This window comes from Oncorhynchus nerka, linkage group LG27 (genome assembly GCF_034236695.1).
Source record: "Oncorhynchus nerka isolate Pitt River linkage group LG27, Oner_Uvic_2.0, whole genome shotgun sequence".
Lineage (NCBI taxonomy): Eukaryota > Metazoa > Chordata > Actinopteri > Salmoniformes > Salmonidae > Oncorhynchus > Oncorhynchus nerka.
The window spans coordinates 36,583,931-36,604,928 of NC_088422.1; the positions used below are offsets into that span (position 1 = coordinate 36,583,931).

Genomic DNA, 20,998 nt, shown 5'->3' on the forward strand with positions numbered 1-20,998 from the left:
GCTGAAGGGGGCGGGGGGGTTGCTGAATAATTATCTGATCACGTGATTAGTGGTAACTTCCGAGCGGTACATTCAAAGGTCGCACCAAGAGCCTATCATACAGCCTAACATGGACTATATAGGGAATAGGGTGCCATTTGACACAGCCACTGTCTTATTGGACTCAAACAACTCCTCCTAAACTGGCTTTGAGAAGGAAAACAAATATTATTAGCACTACACATTGATCTACTTTGGGATAGATTTCAATGAGTTTGCATTATTTGTCAAAAATGTCAGTCACACAAACCAGAAATGGGTATCAGTTGGTTACCCACTGATGTTGTAATTACACTGCACCTGCCAATGGAAAAAAACATGTAAATGCATGTTTTAAGCACAACTTGATGTATAGAGTGGGGCCTGTATTTTTTTACCCAGAGCAATGATGGAACTGACCAATCGTAGCCTAGACCTTTGTTCAAAGATGAAGACACTTCAGCAGGTGGGTGCATCTGTTATCAATATGGTTGGACAATGGATGTTTTCACCAATCTGTGTGACCGTAACTAACAGCTTTATAAATTAGAACAGAATGTTTATTGCTTTCATCATAAAAATGATGGTCATTGGCTTGGTTCTGCTGCTGTATTGTGTTACCAACTGTTATGGAATGTTATTTCTGACCTCTTGTTTGCTTTGTCAACAGGAATCATATGAGCTTCAGGACCAAATCACAGACCTACAAAAAGCAGAGGCTAGGTATTTCATCATCCACACTATGGATGCTTTACCATGGAGGATATACAGGAATTCACAAAATGTTATTGAAGATATTCAATCACCTTTTAGTTCATGTTTTCATACTTTTCCCTGTAGTTCAGGTGGAGCAGAGAATTGAATTAAAAAAATGAAACTCCTTCAAACATATTTAAATAGTTTGCATTTTATTTTTCTCCTCTGCAGATCCAAAGCGTCTCAGGCATGAGAAGATGGACGAGTTGAAGAGGGAGCCGCCCTGAGGCGAAGTACAGAAACATCCTGCAGAAAGGCCAGTCTCACCGAGAGAAATACCAGAAGATGGCCACCATCACACATAATGTCCTGCGGGTAAATGGGCATTTTTCTATCTTTAAGAATACATTTCTTTTTATTCTTAAGATGTGTCCCAATCTCTTTTCTCTGAAGTGTGCACTCATTCACTTCTTCTCACAAGTCTAAAAGCATTGGATTGGTGGAGTCATGGGCTAGTGGGAATTTCCACCATATTTCTTATACCAGTCGTTTCCTTTCGAACCAGTAAAGGGAAGTGAACTACTGCACACTTCGGGAGGAAGAGGATATCATTGAGACACAGTCTTAGTGCAAAGAGAATGACAGCACCTGTTTTTGTTATGTCAAAATCATGTTGCGATGTTTTCTCCAGGGGATCATCATTGCCAGTAAAGTGAACTGGCGAGATGACCCCAAACTGAGAGCCATCGCCATGACGTTGGAGGACATTCCCATCTCTGAGGAATGAGCAGTCAGCATGGAAGGAAAAGTAATTGTAACATTGTTTAAGCATAATGTGTACAGTTATCAGAAGCTGTAGTGAGAGAGAAGGAACAAAGTGTTGATATCACAGTAATGTAAAATATTAACTGATCTTAAGAGCACTTAGTAAAATACATACATAATACACTGCATCAGAGATGGACATTTGTACTGCAGTTGCACTGCATTTTGTATTGACCTTAACATGAGTTATGAATAAAATCTACTAATCACCGGTTTGAAATATAATAGTTATTCTATTGAAATTCTGGAAAATAAATTATGCGTTGGAAATATTAAGTGTTGGAAATATTATTGCGACTCATAATTGTGTAATTTTGTCATTCTTTGCATGTGTCTCTCAGCCGACTCAAATAATGACAAGGTAGAGCAGAAAAAAGAACCAAGTAGTCAAAAATTCAAGGCTTGTTTATTAGCTAACTAGCATTCATGTATGAGAGCCAGCCTGTGCCAGATGTTTTTTAGCTATCTATACTGAACAGAAAATATAAATGCAACCATTTCAAAGATTTTACTGAGTTACAGTTCATATAATGAAATCAGTCAATTGAAATAAATTCCTTAGGCCCTAATTTATGGATTTCACATGACTGGGAATAGATACCTTTTTAAAAAATGGGCCGCACAATGGGTCTCAGGATCTCGTCACGGTATTTCTGTGCATTCAAATTGCCATTGATAAAATGCAATTGTGATGGTTGTCCATGGTTTATGCCTGTCCGTACTATAACCCCAGCACCACCATGGGGCACTCTTTTCACAACGGCGACATCAGCAAATCGCTCGCCCACACAACGCTATACACACATTTGTGAGAAATAAGATTTGTGTATGGAACATTTCTGGGATATTTGATTTCAGTTTATGAAACATGGAACCAACACTTCACATGTTGCATTTCTATTTTTGTTCAGTGTAGATAGCAAGCCATAACTGGCTGGATATCCATCTAGCCAGTGTACATAAAACACCCATGTATAAACAAACTCCCTTACTTGACAACTTCCTTCACAATAGCTCTGCTCCGCAAAACGCAATTAGTATGAAAACCCTGAAGTCTGCCGACACTGCATCGCAGTGAATGCTGTACGGCCAATTCAGATGCAGATTGACCATGCAGTCTTTTAGAGGAAATCATCTGCGTTTCGGTTCGATGAGATACGATTCAACGCACTAGCATGTTTTTACTGAAACACATTCATTTTCCATTCTAAATTCAAATCTGCTGCTATTGGAACTTACGAGTTGGGCCTCTGAGCTGGATCTGTCTTCGTGTGTGTGGAAATGGTATACAGTGCCTTCGGAAAATATTCAGACCCTTTAATTTGACAAAATATTAAATATTTTTTTCCCTAGTCAATCTACACACCTTACCCCATCGTGGCAAAGCAAAAAAACAGGTTTTAGACTTATGCTAATTTATCAAAAAAAATATCACATTTAAACAAGTATTCAGACCATTTACTCTGTACTTTGTTGAAGCACCTTTGGCAGTGATTACAACCTCAAGTCTTCTTGGGTATGACGCTACAAGTTTGGCACACCTGTATTTGGGGAGTTTCTCCCATTCTTCTCTGCAGATCCTCTCAAGCTCTGTCAGGTTGGATGGGGATTGTTGCTGCACAGCTATTTTCAGGTCTCTCTAGAGATGTTTGATCGGGTTCAAGACCGGGCTCTGGCTGAGCCCCTCAACGACATTCAGACTTGCCCCGAAGCCACTCAGGCGTGGTAGTGGCTGTGTGCTTAGTGTCCTTGTCCTGTTGGCAGGTGAACCTTCGCCCCAGTCTGAGGCCCTGGGAGCTCTGGAGCTGGTTTTCATCAAGGATCTCTCTGTACTTTACTGCATTCATCTTTGCCTCGATTCTGCCTGGTCTCCCAGTCCCTGAAAAACATCCCCACAGCATGAGAGTCTTTAAGTGCCCTTTGGCAAACTCCAAGCGGGCTGTCATGTGCCTTTTACTGAGGAGTGGCTTCCGTCTGGCCACTCTACCATAAAGGCCTGATTGGTGGAGTGCTGCAGAGATGGGTGTCCTTCTGGAAGGTTATCCCATCTCCACAGATGAACTCTAGAGCTCTGTCAGAGTGACCATCGGGTTCTTGGTCACCTCCCTGACCAAGGCCCTTCTCCCCCGATTGCTCAGACGGCCAGCTCTAGGAAGAGTCTGGGTGCTTCCAAACTTCTTCCATTTAAGAATGATGGAGGCCATTGTGTTCTTGGGGACCTTCAATGCTGCATATATGTTTTGGTACCCTTCACCAGATCTGTGCCTCGACACAATCCTGTCTTGGAGCTCTACGGACAATTCCTTCCATCTCATGGCTTGGTTTTTGCTCTGATATGTACTAACAATTGTGGGACCTTATAAAGACTTGTGTGTGGCTTTCCAAATCATGTCCAATCAATTAAATTTACCACAGGTGGACTCCAATCACATTGATTAACGGAAACAGGATGCACCTGAGCTCAATTTCGAGTCTCAGACCAAAAGGGTCTGAATAGATATGTAATTAAGGTATGTTTTTAATTTTTAATAAATCAACAATAATGTCAACCTGTTTTTTGCTTAGTCATTATGGGGTATTGTGTGTAGATTGCTGAGGATATTTTTTTATTTACTCCATTTTAGAATAAGATTGTAACGTAATAAAGTGGGAAAAGTCAAGGGGTCTGACTACTTTCTGAAGGCACTGTATAGACAGTGTGTTTAATTCAAATCAACTATATATGCATTGAGCTTGCTTTAAGCTCACGGTTTGGTGAAATAAGACACAAATGACTCAAGAGGAAGCCAGCGATCAAGATGTCCTGACCATCTTCCTCAGGCTCCTACCGGCTTTCGCAGATTCTGCCATTAATCTCCTAAAGTTGGCTACACAAAGACCGCAAACTTTCTGCCAATTTACCTTACCATTTCTACTGATCTGCATGCCAGTTATGGTTTTTATATGCATATTTTCGTAGAACAGTTTAATTTAATTTACAATATGTCTATCTCAAAATCATTGTCATGTGGTTAATTAAAATTATATCCAAATCTAAATGAAAAGGATACAAACCTAAAAAGTAACTTCTATTGCCATTGCCAACTATGTAAAAAATAGCCTATAAAGCCAAAAAATAAAAACATTGCAGCCTGCAGGTAGAAAATATCCTGATAAAAATAAATATCCTATAAATCACATTGTATCAACTATTAACTTGGGTATGGTCTGAAGATCCTTACAACATTCTATAAAATATTCTGGGCCCTCAGTTTCCTGCACCAGTGAGCTCCGGACAGACACAGCTGTAGGCTATTTGCGCAAGGGATAAGAAGTAATCAGGTAGGCCTATTTTAAGATGTTTCAACTGGATCAGAGCATGACATTTTTCCCTTTCCTGTGGAGTTGTTATCGAAAAGGAGAGTGCTGTAAAGATTTTTCAAATACACTGAGGAATTAGTCATTCTCAATGGATGTCAAAACATACTCTGTTTGCTTGCTGTTTGAGGTGAAGAAAACATTACGTTGAGAAGCTCCACAGCGTTTGTGAGTGTTTGAGTTAAGCCAATCAGAAATACTATCAGATCCCCAAATGGGCACATTAATAGGCCTACATTTGCAAGCAGACCAGATAGCCTACTACTATGCGTAATCAGGTGCACGTCCTTACTCAACTATGACAGGAGCTCTCCAAACAAAAGACAATGACTAAACTGACAAAACTCATAAATGGAATGAAATAAACCAAAACTTGTTTCTCACAAGTGTAGCATAGGTTGTGTGCTGTGCAACCAATGTGTCCATTCCGACAATGAGAACCGTGGAACAATAATATATTGAATGCATTGACAGACATTACCATAACCAAACAGACATTGTAGATGAGAAATTATAGGAATTAACGGTAAAAGTCCTACTGGTGATAAAGTATGTAATGGGGAATTGATAGACACTAACAGTCAAACGCAAACAATTCACACGATCAAGTTATGAAACAATGAATGTGCACAAGCTGGCGGGACAGAGCGTATTCTGGAGACGTGCATTGTCCAGCAACACTCCCCTTCTTTTTGGACTGTGCCATCCCCGCAGCCTCTGCAATGAATTAGTTCAGAGAGATGGGCGCGAATAAGACCGGTGTCTCGTGTGCCATAAAATATATGTATATATTTGCTACTGCTCGACTAAAAACAATCTCGGTCAACCAACAGCCTATCAACAATCGACCAGTTGAATAATTGGGGTCAGCCCTACTTTCATCTTCCCCATGTCTGAAGTTAGTGGCCTGCGAGTTGGATGGTAGACTGGCTGCTGAGCTCAAGAAGTGACTACCAAAACAAAGGGTATTCAAATCATAGTTGGTCATATCCTGGCAGCATCAAATGGTAATGTGACAAGCAATATATAACATTAACGCCGAAGATGGTTCTTTCCAGGGCCACTGCAGTTGAGCAGCTGTTGGAGAACTACAGGATTCACTGTTCAGTACACAATGTGGTAAGCACACACCTCATGACAATATTCACTGATGTTTCTGCAGTCTGTATATTTTCACATTCTGGATGTGGTTAGGTAATTATAACTTATCAAGGTGAGTCATTACATTTGTTCATGTTTCTGGAACAGGAAATCCTAGCAGACTTCAGCAGAACCAAGAAGACTGAGTGTTCTGCAGGAGATATTGTTCAGTGAGAAGCGAGCCAGGAGCATAGACAGACGACTTCATGGTGTAAGTGGAGCTGGACTATTCTACTTATGTGTGCGTTATATTTTGTTTTAATGTTACGTTAACTAGTGATTCTTCATGTCATAACCTTCATAATGTCTTCTGTCCACAGACTTCACACATTCAACTCTGCTGGGATCCACTTATCGCTGTTATGGACTGTTGAGACACATCCAAGTCATGTGACTGATGGATGATGACAACACTCATTGGCTAGATCAATGCCGCAAAACACCATACTGGCTTACCCCTCTGGACTACCTTCGTTATGCCTTTTCTATGAAAATGAGCTCGTGATCAGTGAAACGTATATATTTATTAAGTGGTTACGTATATAGCTACCCAAACTCCTTGCTCCGGCCAAACTCTACGCCACACCCGTGGTCGTTAACCTTCTCCGTAACGAGTCTGGGTCTGAGTACCTCCACGACAATTTCGCAAAACACATTCTAACCGTTCTGATTGGATCCAGAAAGCGGTAGGTTGGGCCAGAACACACATGGGTAAAGCAGCATTTAGAAAATTAGTCATTGGCTTTGATACTCTGATTGGTTAGAGATGATGCAATCGCTGATTACTTTTTGAATAACACCACTCATTTTGACTTCAATGATGGCAGTCTGACTGAAGTATGTAGTGAACAGAGCAGCGTAACAATTATGTTGGAGTCATCAGGCAAGTGTACAGCTAACGTTCATACATAAAATAGATGCACTACAATGTAGTTGGTCATCCCTAAGTATCAGTTGAACCTGACACATGCTTGGTTGTAATGGACAGGTTGAAAAAAATATTTTGTAAGCTGTCTGACTTTCAGGGTTGTTGAAGAGCCTTGAGATAAGAGTTTTTGAAACAGTGTTGGTGTATTTCAAGAAGTTCAGCAATTCATGACTTCTTTACCACCACAAAACAATACATTCTGACTTACTGTATATCTCTATCTTAAAGATGTAGCTACAACTACGACAATATTCAAACTGGGCCATTGCTACGCTGTAGGATCCCCTGGTGTCTCCCTGTGCGGACTGTCCTCACGATGAAGCTGAAGTCTGCCTCTAGATGGTGCTGCTGGTGTCACTGACTACTACTGCTGAGTGACAGGGCCAGAGTCACCACAGTCTCCCTTCCTGGCAACTTTTGCTGTCTCTCTGGGCCCTACAAACACAGAACACCACACTGCTTACTAAGCAGACAAATGTAAAGCCCATCATTATCAAACACTGTCAGAGCCTTTACTACCTACGAATGAAGACTGAAAAACAAACATTTTCATCATACACACAGGGCTAGTCAGCCCTGTCATATCCGACCTACATCCTTTGTTGTATTTTGACCACATGCATTTCTTTCAGAGCTCAAGGGAAGACTAGAGGTTCTAATGCCATATAAAGAATTAAACGTCACCACACGTCAATTCATTGGTGCAGGTCAAAGTTCAAATCAAAACAGGTGGTTCTTTATTGAGCCAATGTTACATCTGGTGCAAACACTGAGTAACATATGCAGCAGTAGGTCAGTGGTTTTTACTATACATTTGTTAGTGGTTTTTGTTCCATTATTTTTATTATTTTACAAAGTGAGTGAAAAATGACTTCACAGTATAAAAGTAAAAGGGGTAACAAATTAACTGGGGTCGCCACAAAACATGAACACAACTGAATCAAACTATAGACTGTTCTTTGAGGAAAAAACATGGATACAAGAGGGAGGAAAGACAACACGAGAAGCACAGCTTGATTTGACACCTCTCAAACTCAGAGGAGCAAGAGAAAGACTGGTCCTACAGAGTAACATCTATATGCTGTAGAGTGTTAACTGAGGAGTGACCCAGCCACATGCATGATGGAGGCCAACATAAAGAGTGGCACATGGCTACATGTGGATTCTGGTAGGTCTGACTGACAACACTGGTATCGTAGAACCCTAAAGCACAACCAACATGGAGAGGTCTATGATGAAGCAAAGTCAACAGCCGTTCAATTGAAAGAAATACGGGAAAAAAGAGAAGTAAATAAATAAAATAGAACAGGAAAAAAACAGAACATTTTAAATCAGAAAAAAAAGGGATCCAAGGTTGCATTCCCCTCCAGTTGTTTCTGGTGGCATCCATGACCCTGATTTGGAAAACAAATGAGTCCTTTCCTTTGTCTTTTCACAGGCGGTTGTGACAGGGTGAGACAGCTGTGTTAAGTACACTACAATGCAAAAAGTATGTGGACATCTGATCGTCAAACATCTCATTCTAAAATCATGGGCATTAACATGGAGCTGGTCCCCCTTTGCTGCTATAACAGCCTCCACTCTTCTGGGAAGGCTTTACACTAGACATTGGAACATTGCTGCGGGGACATGCCTCCATTCAGCCACAAGGGCATTAGTGAGGTCGGGCACTGATGTTGGGCAATTAAGCCTGGCTCGCAGTCAGCATTCCAATTCATCCCAGAGGTGTTAGATGGGGTTGAGGTCAGGGCTCTGTGCAGGCCAGTCAAGCTCTTCCACACCAATCTGACAAACTATTTCTGTATGGACCTCACTTTGTACATAGAGGCATTGTCATGCTGAAACAGGAAAGGGCCTTCCCCAAACTGTTGCCACAAAGTTGGAAGCACAGAATCGTATAAAATATCATTGTTTGCTGTAGCGTTAAAATTCACTGGAACTAAGGGGCCTAGCCGGAACCACTAAAAACAGCCCCAAACCATTATTCCTCCTCCACCAAACTTTACTGTTGGCACTATGCATTGGGGCAGGTAGCGTTCACCTGGCATCCGCCAAACCATTTACGTTCGTCAGACTGCCAGATGGTGAAGAGTGATTCATCACTCCAGAGAACACGTTTCCAATACTCCAGAGTCCAATGCCAGCGAGCCTTACACTACTCCAGCCGACGCTTGGCATTGCCCATGGTGATCTTAGGCTTGTGTGCGTGCGGCTGCTCGGCCATGGAAACCCATTTCATGAAGCTCCCGACGAACAGTTCTATTACTGACGTTGCTTCCAGAGGTCGTTTGGAACTCGGTAGAGAGTGTTGCAACAGAGGACAGATGATTTTTTACACGCTTCAGCACTCAGCGGGTCTGTTCTGTGAGCTTGTGGCCTACCACTTGGCGGCTGAGCCACTGTTGCTCTTAAATGCTTCACAAGAACAGCACTTACAGTTGACCGGAGCAGCTCTAGCTAGAAATTTAACAAACTGACTTGTTGGAAAAGGTGGCATCCTATGACGGTGCCACATTGAAAGTCATTGAGCTCTTCAGTAAGTCCACAAATCCACTAATTTGAAGGGGTGTTCATACTTTTGTATATATAGTGCATCTAGTGTATATGTTCCTGTATGTGCTACTGCCCCTCCACACACCCCTCCCTGGCCTGGTCTACAGCAGGGCACGCGGCCTCTTAGGATTGATCTGCTTACTGGCTTGTTCTTCTTCCTGGAGTGACGAGCGGAACGACTTGACTTTATCTGAGGAAAGAGGAGCACAGACAGTGGATTAGATATTATTGTTTATCAAAAAATACCATGATTCACATTAATAAAAGTGAACCTACGAATGAATGTCAACGGTGATCTGCATAGAGACAAACCAACAAAAGATTGAAAAAGAACCTCAGGAGGTAAATAATACAAATGCTGTCTTGCATAGGCCAGGAGTTCAAATTCTCGCTCATCCCTAAGAGATTTTCTTCCATCAGACAAACGGTACCATGTCACTAATAACATTTATGTCCATGCCTACCTCTGAGCTCCGTGAGGATGTCAATCTTCTGATCCAGGATCTGCTCCAGCTGAGTGGCGTAAGAGTCCACATCATAGTCCACTTCCTCAGTCATCTCCAGCAGAACCTTCTCATCCTCCAGCCACCGGATAGACTCCTGCAACACGCACATTAGCATCTCACTTACTCATCTCATCTTCCCACTGAAACATATTCCTCAATCAATTATTTTGCTCCTATAGAGTCAGCATCACATTAGTTTGAAGAACCTGATTTAAAGCATTTCATGGATAGTGGCGCCACACTTCACAGGACCTCAAGCTTGCAGATTCATTCATCTCAGAGTTCGAGCCTCCTAACTAACTATATGTGAAAGGATCTAAGAGGAGCCAGTTATTAATGTAGCCTGACCTGGAAGACAGCTCTGTGGTCCTCCAGCACCTGTTCCTCCATCTCCACCATCTGAGAGACAGCCTCATGGAAGGTTAAGAGCTGGGGGGACACCTCCTCCAGCTGGGGAGAGAAAACAGTCAAGACACACAACCAGCATCACCAGACACAACACCTCTATTGGGGAAATGGATGCAAATGCATGCACACAGTAAGAAAACCATTGAGGATAAATGCCGTGTGTGAGCATAGGAGTGCATTAAGAGTGTAGCTTACGTTCTGCTCACAGAGCAGTTTGAGGTCATCTCTCTGGGGGGAGCTGCCCAGGTGGTCCCAGTCATCATCCAGCTGGTCCACCACATGGATGTTGGGCCGGACCCCCTCTATCACCTGATTAGTGTCCACCGTCAGCTCCTTCACTCTGTGGGTCAATCAACACCTTCGGTCAGCTAACAAACTGCTGCTCTAGGATGTCGGGGGGCTAGGGTCAGTCTGTTATATCTGGAGTATTTCTCCTGTCTTATCCGGTGTCCTGTGTGAATTTAAGTATGCTCTCTTTAATTCTCTTTCTTTCTCTCTCTCGGAGGACCTGAGCCCTAGGACCATGCCTCAGGACTACCTGGCATGATGACTCGTTGTCCCCAGTCCACCTGGCCATGCTGCTGCTCCAGTTTCAACTGTTCTGCCTGCGGCTATGGAACCCTAACCTGTTCACTGTTTTACTATTATTTGGACATGCTAGTCATTTATGAACATCTTGGCCATGTTCTGTTATAATCTCCACCCGCCACAGCCAGAAGAGGACTGGCCACCTCTCATAGCCTGGTTCCTCTCTAGGTTTCTTCCTAGGTTTTGGCCTTTCTAGAGAGTTTTTCCTAGCCACCGTGCTTCTACGCCTGCATTGCTTGCTGTTTGGGGTTTCAGTCTGGGTTTCTGTACAGCACGTTGATATATCAGCTGATGTAAGAAGGGCTATATAAATACATTTGATTTGGATTTGTTTTGTGATGGCCACTCCAATACCTTGACTTTGTTGTCCTTTAGCCATTTTGCCACAACTTTGGAAGAATGCTTGGTGTCATTGTCCCTTTGGAAGACCCATTTGCGACCAAGATTTAACTTCCTGACTGATGTCTTGAGATGTTGCTTCAATATATCCACAATTTTCCTTTCTCATGATTGCATCCAATTTTGTGAAGTGCACCAGTCCCACCTGCAGCAAAGCACCCCCACAACATGCTGCTGCCACCCCCGTGCTTCACGGTTGGGATGGTGTTCTTCGGCTTGCAAGCCTCACACTTTTTCCTCCAAACATAACGATGGTCATTATGGCCAAACAGTTCTATTTTTGTTTCATCAGACCAGAGGACATTTCTCCAAAAAGTACGATATTGGTCCCGATGTGCAGATGCAAACCGTAGTCTGGCTTTTTTATGGCGGTTTTGGAGCAGTGGCTTCTTCCTTCCTGCGCTGCCTTTCAGGTTATGTCGATATAGGACTCATTTTACTGTGGATATCGATACTTTTGTACCCATTTCCTCCAGCATCTTCACAAGGTCCTTTGCTGCTGTTCTGGGATTGATTTGCACGTTTCACACCAAAGTACTTTCATCTCTAGGAAACAGAACGCGTCTCCTTCCTGAGTGGTATAACAGCTGCGTGGTCCCATGTTTATACTTGCGTACTATTGTTTGTACAGATGAACATGGTACCTTCAGGCGTTTGGAAATTGCTCCCAAGGATGAATCAGACTTGTGGAGGTCTACAACATTTTTCTGAAGTCTTGGCTGATTTCTTTTGATTTTCCCATGATGTCAAGCAAAGAGGCACTGAGTTCGAAGGTAGGCCTTGAAATACATCCACAAGTACACCTCCAATTGACTCAAATGATGTCAATTAGCCTATCAGAAGCTTCTAAAGCCATGACACCATTTTCTGAAATTTTCCAATCTGTTTAAAAGGCACAGTCAACTTAGTGTATGTAAACTTCTGACCCACTTGAATTGTGAATTATAAGTGAAATAATCTGTCTGTAAACAATTGTTGGAAAAATGACTTGTGTCATGCACAAAGTGGATGTCCTAACCGACTTGCCAACACTATAGTTTAACAAGAAATTTGTGGAGTGGTTGAAAAACAAGTTTTATTGACTAACCTAAGCATATGAAAACTTCAGACTTCAACTGTATATACGCTGACGACTCAACCGTATACATGTCGGCTGCAACAGTAAAATAAATAACAGACACTTAACATAGAGCTCCAGTCAGTTTTAGAATGAGTAACTAGTAATAGGCTTGTGCTAAATATCTCAAAACCCCAAAACCTTTTTGGGACAAATCATTTGCTCAACGCTTAAACCTCATTTAGATCTAATATTGAAAAATGTGGCTATTGAGCAAGTTAAGGAGACTAAACTGGGTGTAACCCTAGTTAGAAAGCGGTCATGGTCAAAACAGACTCAATGGTTGCTAAAATGGGAAGAGGTCTGTCCATGATGGGGCATTCCTCTGCCTTCTTGACATCTCAATTGACCAGACAGGTCCTACAGGCCCTAGTTTTATCGCACCCGGAGTACTGCCCAGCTGTGTGGACATGTGCGGCAAAGAAGGACATAGGTGAATTGCAGTTGGTCCAGAACAAAGCAGCATGTATCGCACTTAGATGTACGTTGAGGGAAAGTGTCAGTAATATGCATTTCAGTCTCTCCTGGCTCAAAGAGGAGAGATTGACTGCATCACTATTGGTCTTTGTGCAACGGATTGATCTGTTGAAGGTACCGAACTGTCTGTTCAAGCAGTTGGCACATAGTTCAGATACTCATCAGTACAACACAAGACATGCAACCAGAGGTCTCTTCACAGTCCCGAGGTCCAGAACAGAGGCTGGGTAACACACACTATTAAATAGAGCCATGACTACATGGAACTCTGCCACAGCAGGTAACTCAAGCTAGCAATAAAACCATTTAAAAAATAAATAAAATAACACCTTACTGCACAAAGGGGACTATGAAGAGACAGAACCTTTAATATATATTGTATTGTAATTTGCACTGTACTATGTATTAGACCTAGATATTGTGTGTATGTACTGATATGTAGGCTGTGTGTGACATTTTAAATGCATCTATTTCTGTACTGTCATGTTTCATGTGGACCCCAGGAAGAGTAGCCGATGCTTTTGCAGCAGCTAATGGGGATCCTAATAAATACCAAATATCAAGGATCATTTTGCTATTTGATTTTGAATTTTAAGACCCCATGAAATATAAAAAAAAAAATACATATATAAAACAATTATTTGATGAAAAGTTGTATTTGGCCTTACTGCTATTCACCCATACAAACGCATTGAATAACAGATTCCCTACATGGAACAGATGTAGTGTGTGTGTGTGTGTGTGTGTCCCCCCCAAAAAAACTAAAAACTAAAGGAAGTTTGTTTTGAAGTGTCTATCCTATATCTGAGAGACATAAGATCTGGAAACATGTCATTTTTTATGTACGTAACCCCTTATTCTTGTCACTAAACAGTCTCCATATATACAGTACTTCCATATATTTTTTCAACTGATACCGGTGGACCTTCAGACGAGTCTGGTGAGGCCTGTGGGCATCCTAGAGCAAAACAACTTCAGATGAGTCTGGTGAGGCCTGTGGGCATCCTAGAGCAAAACAACTTCAGATGAGTCTGGTGAGGCCTGTGGGCATCCTAGAGCAAAACAACTTCAGATGAGTCTGGTGAGGCCTGTGGGCATCCTAGAGCAAAACAACTTCAGATGAGTCTGGTGAGGCCTGTGGGCATCCTAGAGCAAAACAACTTCAGATGAGTCTGGTGAGGCCTGTGGGCATCCCTATCCTAGAGCAAAACAACTTCAGATGAGTCTGGTGAGGCCTGTGGGCATCCTAGAGCAAAACAACTTCAGACGAGTCTGGATGAAAACAACTCTCTGGTGAGGCCTGTGGGCATCCTAGAGCAAAACAACTTCAGACGAGTCTGGTGAGGCCTGTGGGCATCCTAGAGCAAAACAACTTCAGATGAGTCTGGTGAGGCCTGTGGGCATCCTAGAGCAAAACAACTTCAGACGAGTCTGGTGAGGCCTGTGGGCATCCTAGAGCAAAACAACTTCAGACGAGTCTGGTGAGGCCTGTGGGCATCCTAGAGCAAAACAACTTCAGACGAGTCTGGTGAGGCCTGTGGGCACCCTAGAGCAAAACAACTTCAGACGAGTCTGGTGAGGCCTGTGGGCATCCTAGAGCAAAACAACTTCAGACGAGTCTGGTGAGGCCTGTGGGCATCCTAGAGCAAAACAACTTCAGACGAGTCTGGTGAGGCCTGAGCAAAACAACTGGGCATCCTATCCTAGAGCAAAACAACTTCAGATGAGTCTGGGGCATCCTAGAGCAAAACAACTTCAGGCCTGTGGGCATCCTAGAGCAAAACAACTTCAGACGAGTCTGGTGAGGCCTGTGGGCATCCTAGAGCAAAACAACTTCAGACGAGTCTGGTGAGGCCTGTGGGCATCCTAGAGCAAAACAACTTCAGACGAGTCCCAAGATGCTTGTGGGGGTTGAAGAGAAAAACGTAATAGTTTGTAGGCCAAACCGTTCAGACGCTACGGACAATTTTGTGAGAAGACCGATTTTCGGGATGTCGCAGGGTCTGACAAACACCTTTCTAGCTCTGTCACCTTCCACCACAGATGTGGAAGTCTTATATATAGGTGGATGTGGTGGATTGAGACGCACCCACTGCCAAAAAACATCTCTAGCTTAAAACAGACAGATTTTTAAATGGGGATATTTGGATTAAGCTAATTACATTTCCGCGGGGGGCATGGATATTGACCTTAGAGGGTTAACTAATAGGGCTGACTGTTTATGGTGTCATGTATCATAACAGATTATATTCAACCAAGTGAAAACACCAAGAAATGATTTGATCAAATGCACACAGACAGTCCATGAGAGAGTATGAGAAGAACAGCAGCATTCCACAGTTAGCACAACCTCAGCACAGCAAGAGATGAAAGGAGAAGCGCATGCCAAGGATGAAAGAACGTGTCATGGAGATGAAATAAAAGGGGAAGGAAAAGAAGACGTGTGAACAAGTCCTCCACAGAGACTGGTGAGAACGATGGAACAAAGAAGAAGTGTTTAATGTGTATTTTACAACTAATATATGCATACAGGAAATGCATGTAGATAAGTGTATGTGTGGGCAACAGAAAAGTTACGTGTGCAGTGTGTGTACGCGCATGCAATGGGAAAGTGCTTGACCTGCTGGGAGAGGTAGCAAAGTCATCATACTCATAGGTGGGCGAGAGCTCCGAGAGCTCCGAGCGACTTCCACCGCCCTGGGAGAAGGGGATGTCTGAGGGACTGATCCCAAACTCCTTTACTCTGCACAGCACCAGGCCCAGAGCAGGAAGAGGGGAGGAGGAGCAGGAAAGACGAGAGAAGAGACGAGGGTCAGGACACAGAGCTACAGACAAGAGTTATTTTCCATTCACCATCACCACAGCGGCACTCCTTCAGTCTTTCACATATGTAGCATACATCTGATCAAACTGCTGCAGGCAGATATACCCAATTATGTCTATTGAGGCTCAGAAGTATTATCTGCCCATAGCTAAGCACAACAACGCTGCGTATAAGAGCACAGTGAAGACCTCAAGGTCATTACTACACCTTGTGGGTGTGATCAGTTACCATAGAAACCTAAAGGAAGAGTGGTCAAAGAAGAGGTTCCTATATTCCCTTTCCCCCCAGACTAGAGTTCTCTGCGGATCGCAGCTGGAAAGCACAGGTGTACGAGACAGATTCCCATGGCCAGCTGTAACGTGTGTGCCCACCTGTTAGCGTAGCGTAGCGTGTTGAGGGTGTTCTCACAGGACGTCATACCAGGAGAGATAGTTGCTATCTGGATGGGACAAGAGGTAAGGAGAAACTCAGTGGCGGTAAGGGAAGTACAAAGATCTAGTAAGGAAGCCTGTCTTTTGCATAAAGTGTGTTTACTTTCAAAGTGAGGAGAATATACACCCTGTATACTGACCTCTACATGGTCAGTGTAGTCATAGGCCCAGGAATCTTAAAAATAGTTTATTTTAATAGAAATTATTCATAAAATCAGAGATGACTGAGACCAATGCCAGTGAGGAGAGTGAAATCACTAATTACCAAATCCAATAACTAATGATGAACTCACCATGCATGTGCGGGAGTTCTCCCCTATGAAGGAGTCTCGAAGGACCTGGGTGAGCTTGCTGGCCCTGAACGGAGTGTGAGGTTTGTTCCGCCCCAGTGCCCTGATGCACTCCTGGTAGGGTTAAAGAGAGACATGATGAGCTACAGTCGGTCTACTGCAAGGCCTGACTGGCTGGCTGACTGACAGATATACACATACTGAGAGAGGGGGACAGGAAAAATGCAGTTGACCATTTCTATAACATTAAGTTATTTCCAACTAGGACTGCTAGTTCTGCTCGGCTGAATCAAAAAAACATGTCAGACAGCACACGATGGAGCTGTAATCGCTGATGGTACTACCAATGGTACTACCAATATTACAAGTTAATTCTCGTGTATTGGCTGCTATCCTACTCAAACTACAATCAAGTGGGATGGAACAAAACGGAGATGGTGACCAAATCTAAATGGTGACCAATACTAACAAGTTAATAAACCCCACTTCCTTTTACAAGTTTTAACCAGCGTTATGCTGCTGTTGTTGCCAACTAGCAGGGAAGGGCTCATCAGGGCGATAGATTGAACCCAGACTGAACCCATTCATCACCACACTCCATTCTCAGCTGCGCGACATGCACTCAGTGGACAGTTTATTAGGTACCCATTCACGAAAATGGTCAAGTGGCCAAGAGTCAAGTGGCCATAGCTTGCTATATAAAGCTGGCAGACAGACATCGAGGTATTCAGTTACTGTTCGATTGAACATTAGAAATGGGCAAAACCAGTGACCTAAACGACTTTGAACGTGGTACAATCGTCAGTGCCAGGCGCGCCAGTTCCAGTAACTCAAAAACAGCCGGCCTCCTGGGCTTTTCACACACACACACACACACACACACACACACACACACACACACACACACACACACACACACACACACACACACACACACACACACACACGTGTCTAGGGTTTACCGAGAATGGTGCAGCAAACAAAAACCTTCCAGTAAGCTGCAGTCCTATGGGAGAAAATAGCTTGTTGATAAGAGGTTGAAGGAGAATGGCAAGAATCGTGCAATCTAACAGGCAGGCCACAAACAGGCAAATAACAGCGCATTACAACAGTGGTGTGCAGAACGGTATCTCTGAACACACAACTCGTCACTCCGTGTCACGGACAGCCGATTGCAGCAGACCACAAAACCGGGTTCCACTCCTATCAGCTAAAAACAAGATCACAAACACTGGACAATTGAGGAGTGGAAAAATATTGCCTGGTCCGACAAATCCCGGTTCACGTTGAGTCATGTAAAGGTATGGGGAATGTTTTCCTGGCACACGTTAGGTCCCTTGATACGAATTGAGCAACATTTCCATGCCCTGAAGAATTCAGGTTGTTCTGGAGGCAAAGGGGGGGGTCCAAGCCATAACGAGATGGGTGTACCTAATAAACTGGTCAATTTGGGCTCTGTCAGATTCCTCTGCAGCTCCCGCTGACCTCTCCCTTCTGACCTTTAGTGCCAGCAGGCTCTTATTGATCTCGGCTCCCTCCAGGCGTGTCTGGCGGTCAGCGCTGGACGTGTCGGCACCCCTCTCATTCCCCGCCAGGTCGATCAGGGAGAACTTGCCGTGCATTTTCCCCTTCCTCCTTAGAATGATCTGGAACACTGCATGGCTACGGGACGAGTGGGCGTTGGCCGAAGTCTGACCTGACGTTCTGAGAGAGACAGAAATGGAGAAGTACAGAGAAAGAGGGACAGAGACAGAGTTTAAATGTAATGCACAATAACATTTTAAAGATCAATGTTTATGTCATCACTTAGGGAAACTCCGGGATGTTGCACAAATACCTGCAGCTGTTGCCCACTTCTATGAGTTTGAGGACGTCCTCTGTGCATTTGACGTCTCTCTCATGCAGCCCCACCACCTGCACCTGCTGCTTCCCATCCTCCAACACCCGGAGCTTAGCCTTACCGTTCAGCAGGTCAAACACCTATAGGACCGGACCACACCATAACCACAGACTTATCATCTTCCAATACACTCAGCTTGGCTTTATGGTTCAACAGGTCAAAGACCTACACAACACAAGCACAACCCCACATTTGCAGGTCAACAGACCACAACCACACACAGGTGAAGAAATGACAACCATCCTTCAACACCTGAAACTACACACGTTTAATACAACCATCAGATCAAATAACTACACAACCACAATACAGCCACAGTCAGGTCAAACGCCTATAAGACCACAACACAACCACACACGGTCAACTTAACACAAAAATAGTTTGTCACTGTCGACATAACCACCCACTGGATCAATACACATACCTTCCCATTACAGTCCGGGTCAAACACCTACAACCACAAGTTGATGCTCAATAAACAAGTCATTAAATCACTTGCCTTCCCACTGTAGATTTCAAAGAAAGTTGCGTACACCTGAAGTTCTAACTTCCTGTAGCAGGGTTTCTTCAACATGACAAACACATCCCGAGCTGAATGAGGACAAAGGGGAAATATAAAGAGTTTTACCATTTTAATAGGATCTGAGCAGTACACCACCAAACCTCATAATAGTCCACTAAGAATCACTTGCCTGCTAATGCGTAAATTCCTTTAGAACAATCCTGGTTCTTTCCAGAAAAATCTCCACCCATAGTCTGAAAAACAAAGACCTCAATATTCACAGTTCTGCTTGTGGGTTGGAAGATGAATTAAAAAATTGTCTAGGCCTTTAAGAAATGGAAATGCAACAACGCTTGTACACACTGAACTTGGATGTCGCTGATGTATGTTATTGTTAATTGAGTGCTGAAATAACTGGCACGAATCAGCAGCCGAGATGAGGAGGCTGGTGTGTGTGGTGTGTGTGTGTCTGGCTCACATGTGTTTTGCCACTACCAGTCTGTCCATAGGCGAAGCACGTGGCCATGCCCCTCTCAAAGATAGTCTCCACCAGGGGCCTGGCAGTAAACCTGTAAGGGAAACACACACACACACTTCCAAGCATCAGTGTATGTGTGTAAACACACTGTCTAGCAAAACACACACTTGAACACATTCCATCTAAAACACCCTAACAAACACACGCCATCAAAATAGTTTCTACACACACACACTCTCTCTGTCTGACCTGTAAACCATTTCATTGGTGGTGCTGTCATCGAAAGCGTAGTCGAAACGGAAGGTCTGGTTCTCCAGGTAGCGTGTCAGGTCCACCTTCTGCTTGGGCTCATGGACCATCACCACATCCTTACTGGGGATGGTGATCACATCCAGGTCCCGTATGGTCAGCTCTGGAACACACACGGCCATGTTAACGAAAGGATACAAAGAAGATAGTTTCCCTGAGCGCGGGCCATAAGGAAATACCTGAAAATGACAGATTCGGACCGTCCAAAGGCTCATTGTAGGGAAACTCATGATCCGTTCCTCATCTATGATTGAAGGCTCTGTTTGATGAAGGTAGTCCTCCTTACCTTTCTTGTTGAGTGGACGTTTCCTCACACAAACACATATTCTGTGCTCTTCAATCTGACAAAATAAAAACAAATTGATCAGGCCGTTGTGGGTTATCCTCTATTTGGACAGAGAGAGAGCAGAGTGTCGTCTGTACCCACCAGGTCTGCGGTGGACAGCGGCCGGTAGTCCAGACTGGCACGGAAGTCTCTGATCATATACAGGATCTCATAGTTCGGGACGGTGGTGTCCACCTCCTGAGACAGAAAGAGTTAAGATACTGTTCAATGTATGCGTACATTCATTTTTCAAGTAACCACGAAAGACAATGTTTTCAATGACTAACGTGGCTATAGAGAGGTTAAATAAGTGAGCCAATTCTCTCATTTTATAAAATAAAAAAGGTATTCGAGAAGATATGGAGGGAGGGGGTCAGAGGATAAGAGGAGGATTCCCCTGTACCTGTGCTTTCTTCTCTCTCAGCTCCTGTTGTTGTATCCGTCGTCTCTCCCTCTTCTCCTGCAGTTTCTCCACTTCCTTCACACAGTTGGACTTCCTCCTCGCTGCCACAGAGGAACAAAAAACACAGGCAGAAGGAACAGGAAAGGCCGTCACAAATGCTGCCTTTCACAGAACATACACACCCTCAGCCTATCTGAAAGGGATCTCTTCCTCTCACCATCTTCTGGCGTTTCCCTTAACTCTAGGGCTGTTCAGACAGAGTGGTGTCTGGCTGGGGGACTGGGCCTAGCTAGCACCCAGGGGGACAGCAGCTCTACACACATGGTCTCCAGCTCTCACAAAGTCTGCATCTCTAAAGGGCTTTATGACAGATCCTGCAGCTCCCTGCTAACAATTCACATTACTATACTATTACACTAGTACAGGGCTCTTCTTGACTGACAAACCACTGATACAACAACAGTCAAATCGCTGCTTCTTGACTGGGGAAAGCTGAGACATGAGTACATAGGGGACTTTCATTC

The 20,998-nt window shown here is 43.7% G+C and overlaps 1 protein-coding gene across 7 annotated transcripts in view; it reads right to left on the reverse strand.

Annotated features, from left to right (window-relative positions):
• Window positions 1–1,926: 1,926 nt before the first annotated feature.
• Window positions 1,927–20,998, reverse strand: part of LOC115111700 (kinesin-like protein KIF2A) — a 34,118-nt gene continuing 15,046 nt past the window's right edge. For 2 of the 7 annotated variants that reach the window (XM_065011638.1, XM_029638034.2), the window contains 17 exons: window positions 20,475–20,575; window positions 20,174–20,269; window positions 20,033–20,087; window positions 19,687–19,849; window positions 19,438–19,528; window positions 19,150–19,213; window positions 18,957–19,048; window positions 18,395–18,537; window positions 18,057–18,261; window positions 16,561–16,671; window positions 16,208–16,275; window positions 15,633–15,755; window positions 10,627–10,771; window positions 10,372–10,473; window positions 9,982–10,117; window positions 9,660–9,707; window positions 1,927–3,418 (listed from right to left, as the gene is read on the reverse strand). In XM_065011638.1, coding sequence (XP_064867710.1) covers window positions 3,225–3,418; window positions 9,660–9,707; window positions 9,982–10,117; window positions 10,372–10,473; window positions 10,627–10,771; window positions 15,633–15,755; window positions 16,208–16,275; window positions 16,561–16,671; window positions 18,057–18,261; window positions 18,395–18,537; window positions 18,957–19,048; window positions 19,150–19,213; window positions 19,438–19,528; window positions 19,687–19,849; window positions 20,033–20,087; window positions 20,174–20,269; window positions 20,475–20,575 — 1,937 coding nt within the window. In that variant the 3' untranslated portion in view covers window positions 1,927–3,224. The other 5 variants (XM_065011637.1, XM_029638033.2, XM_029638038.2 and 2 more) reach the window with 5 other exon arrangements.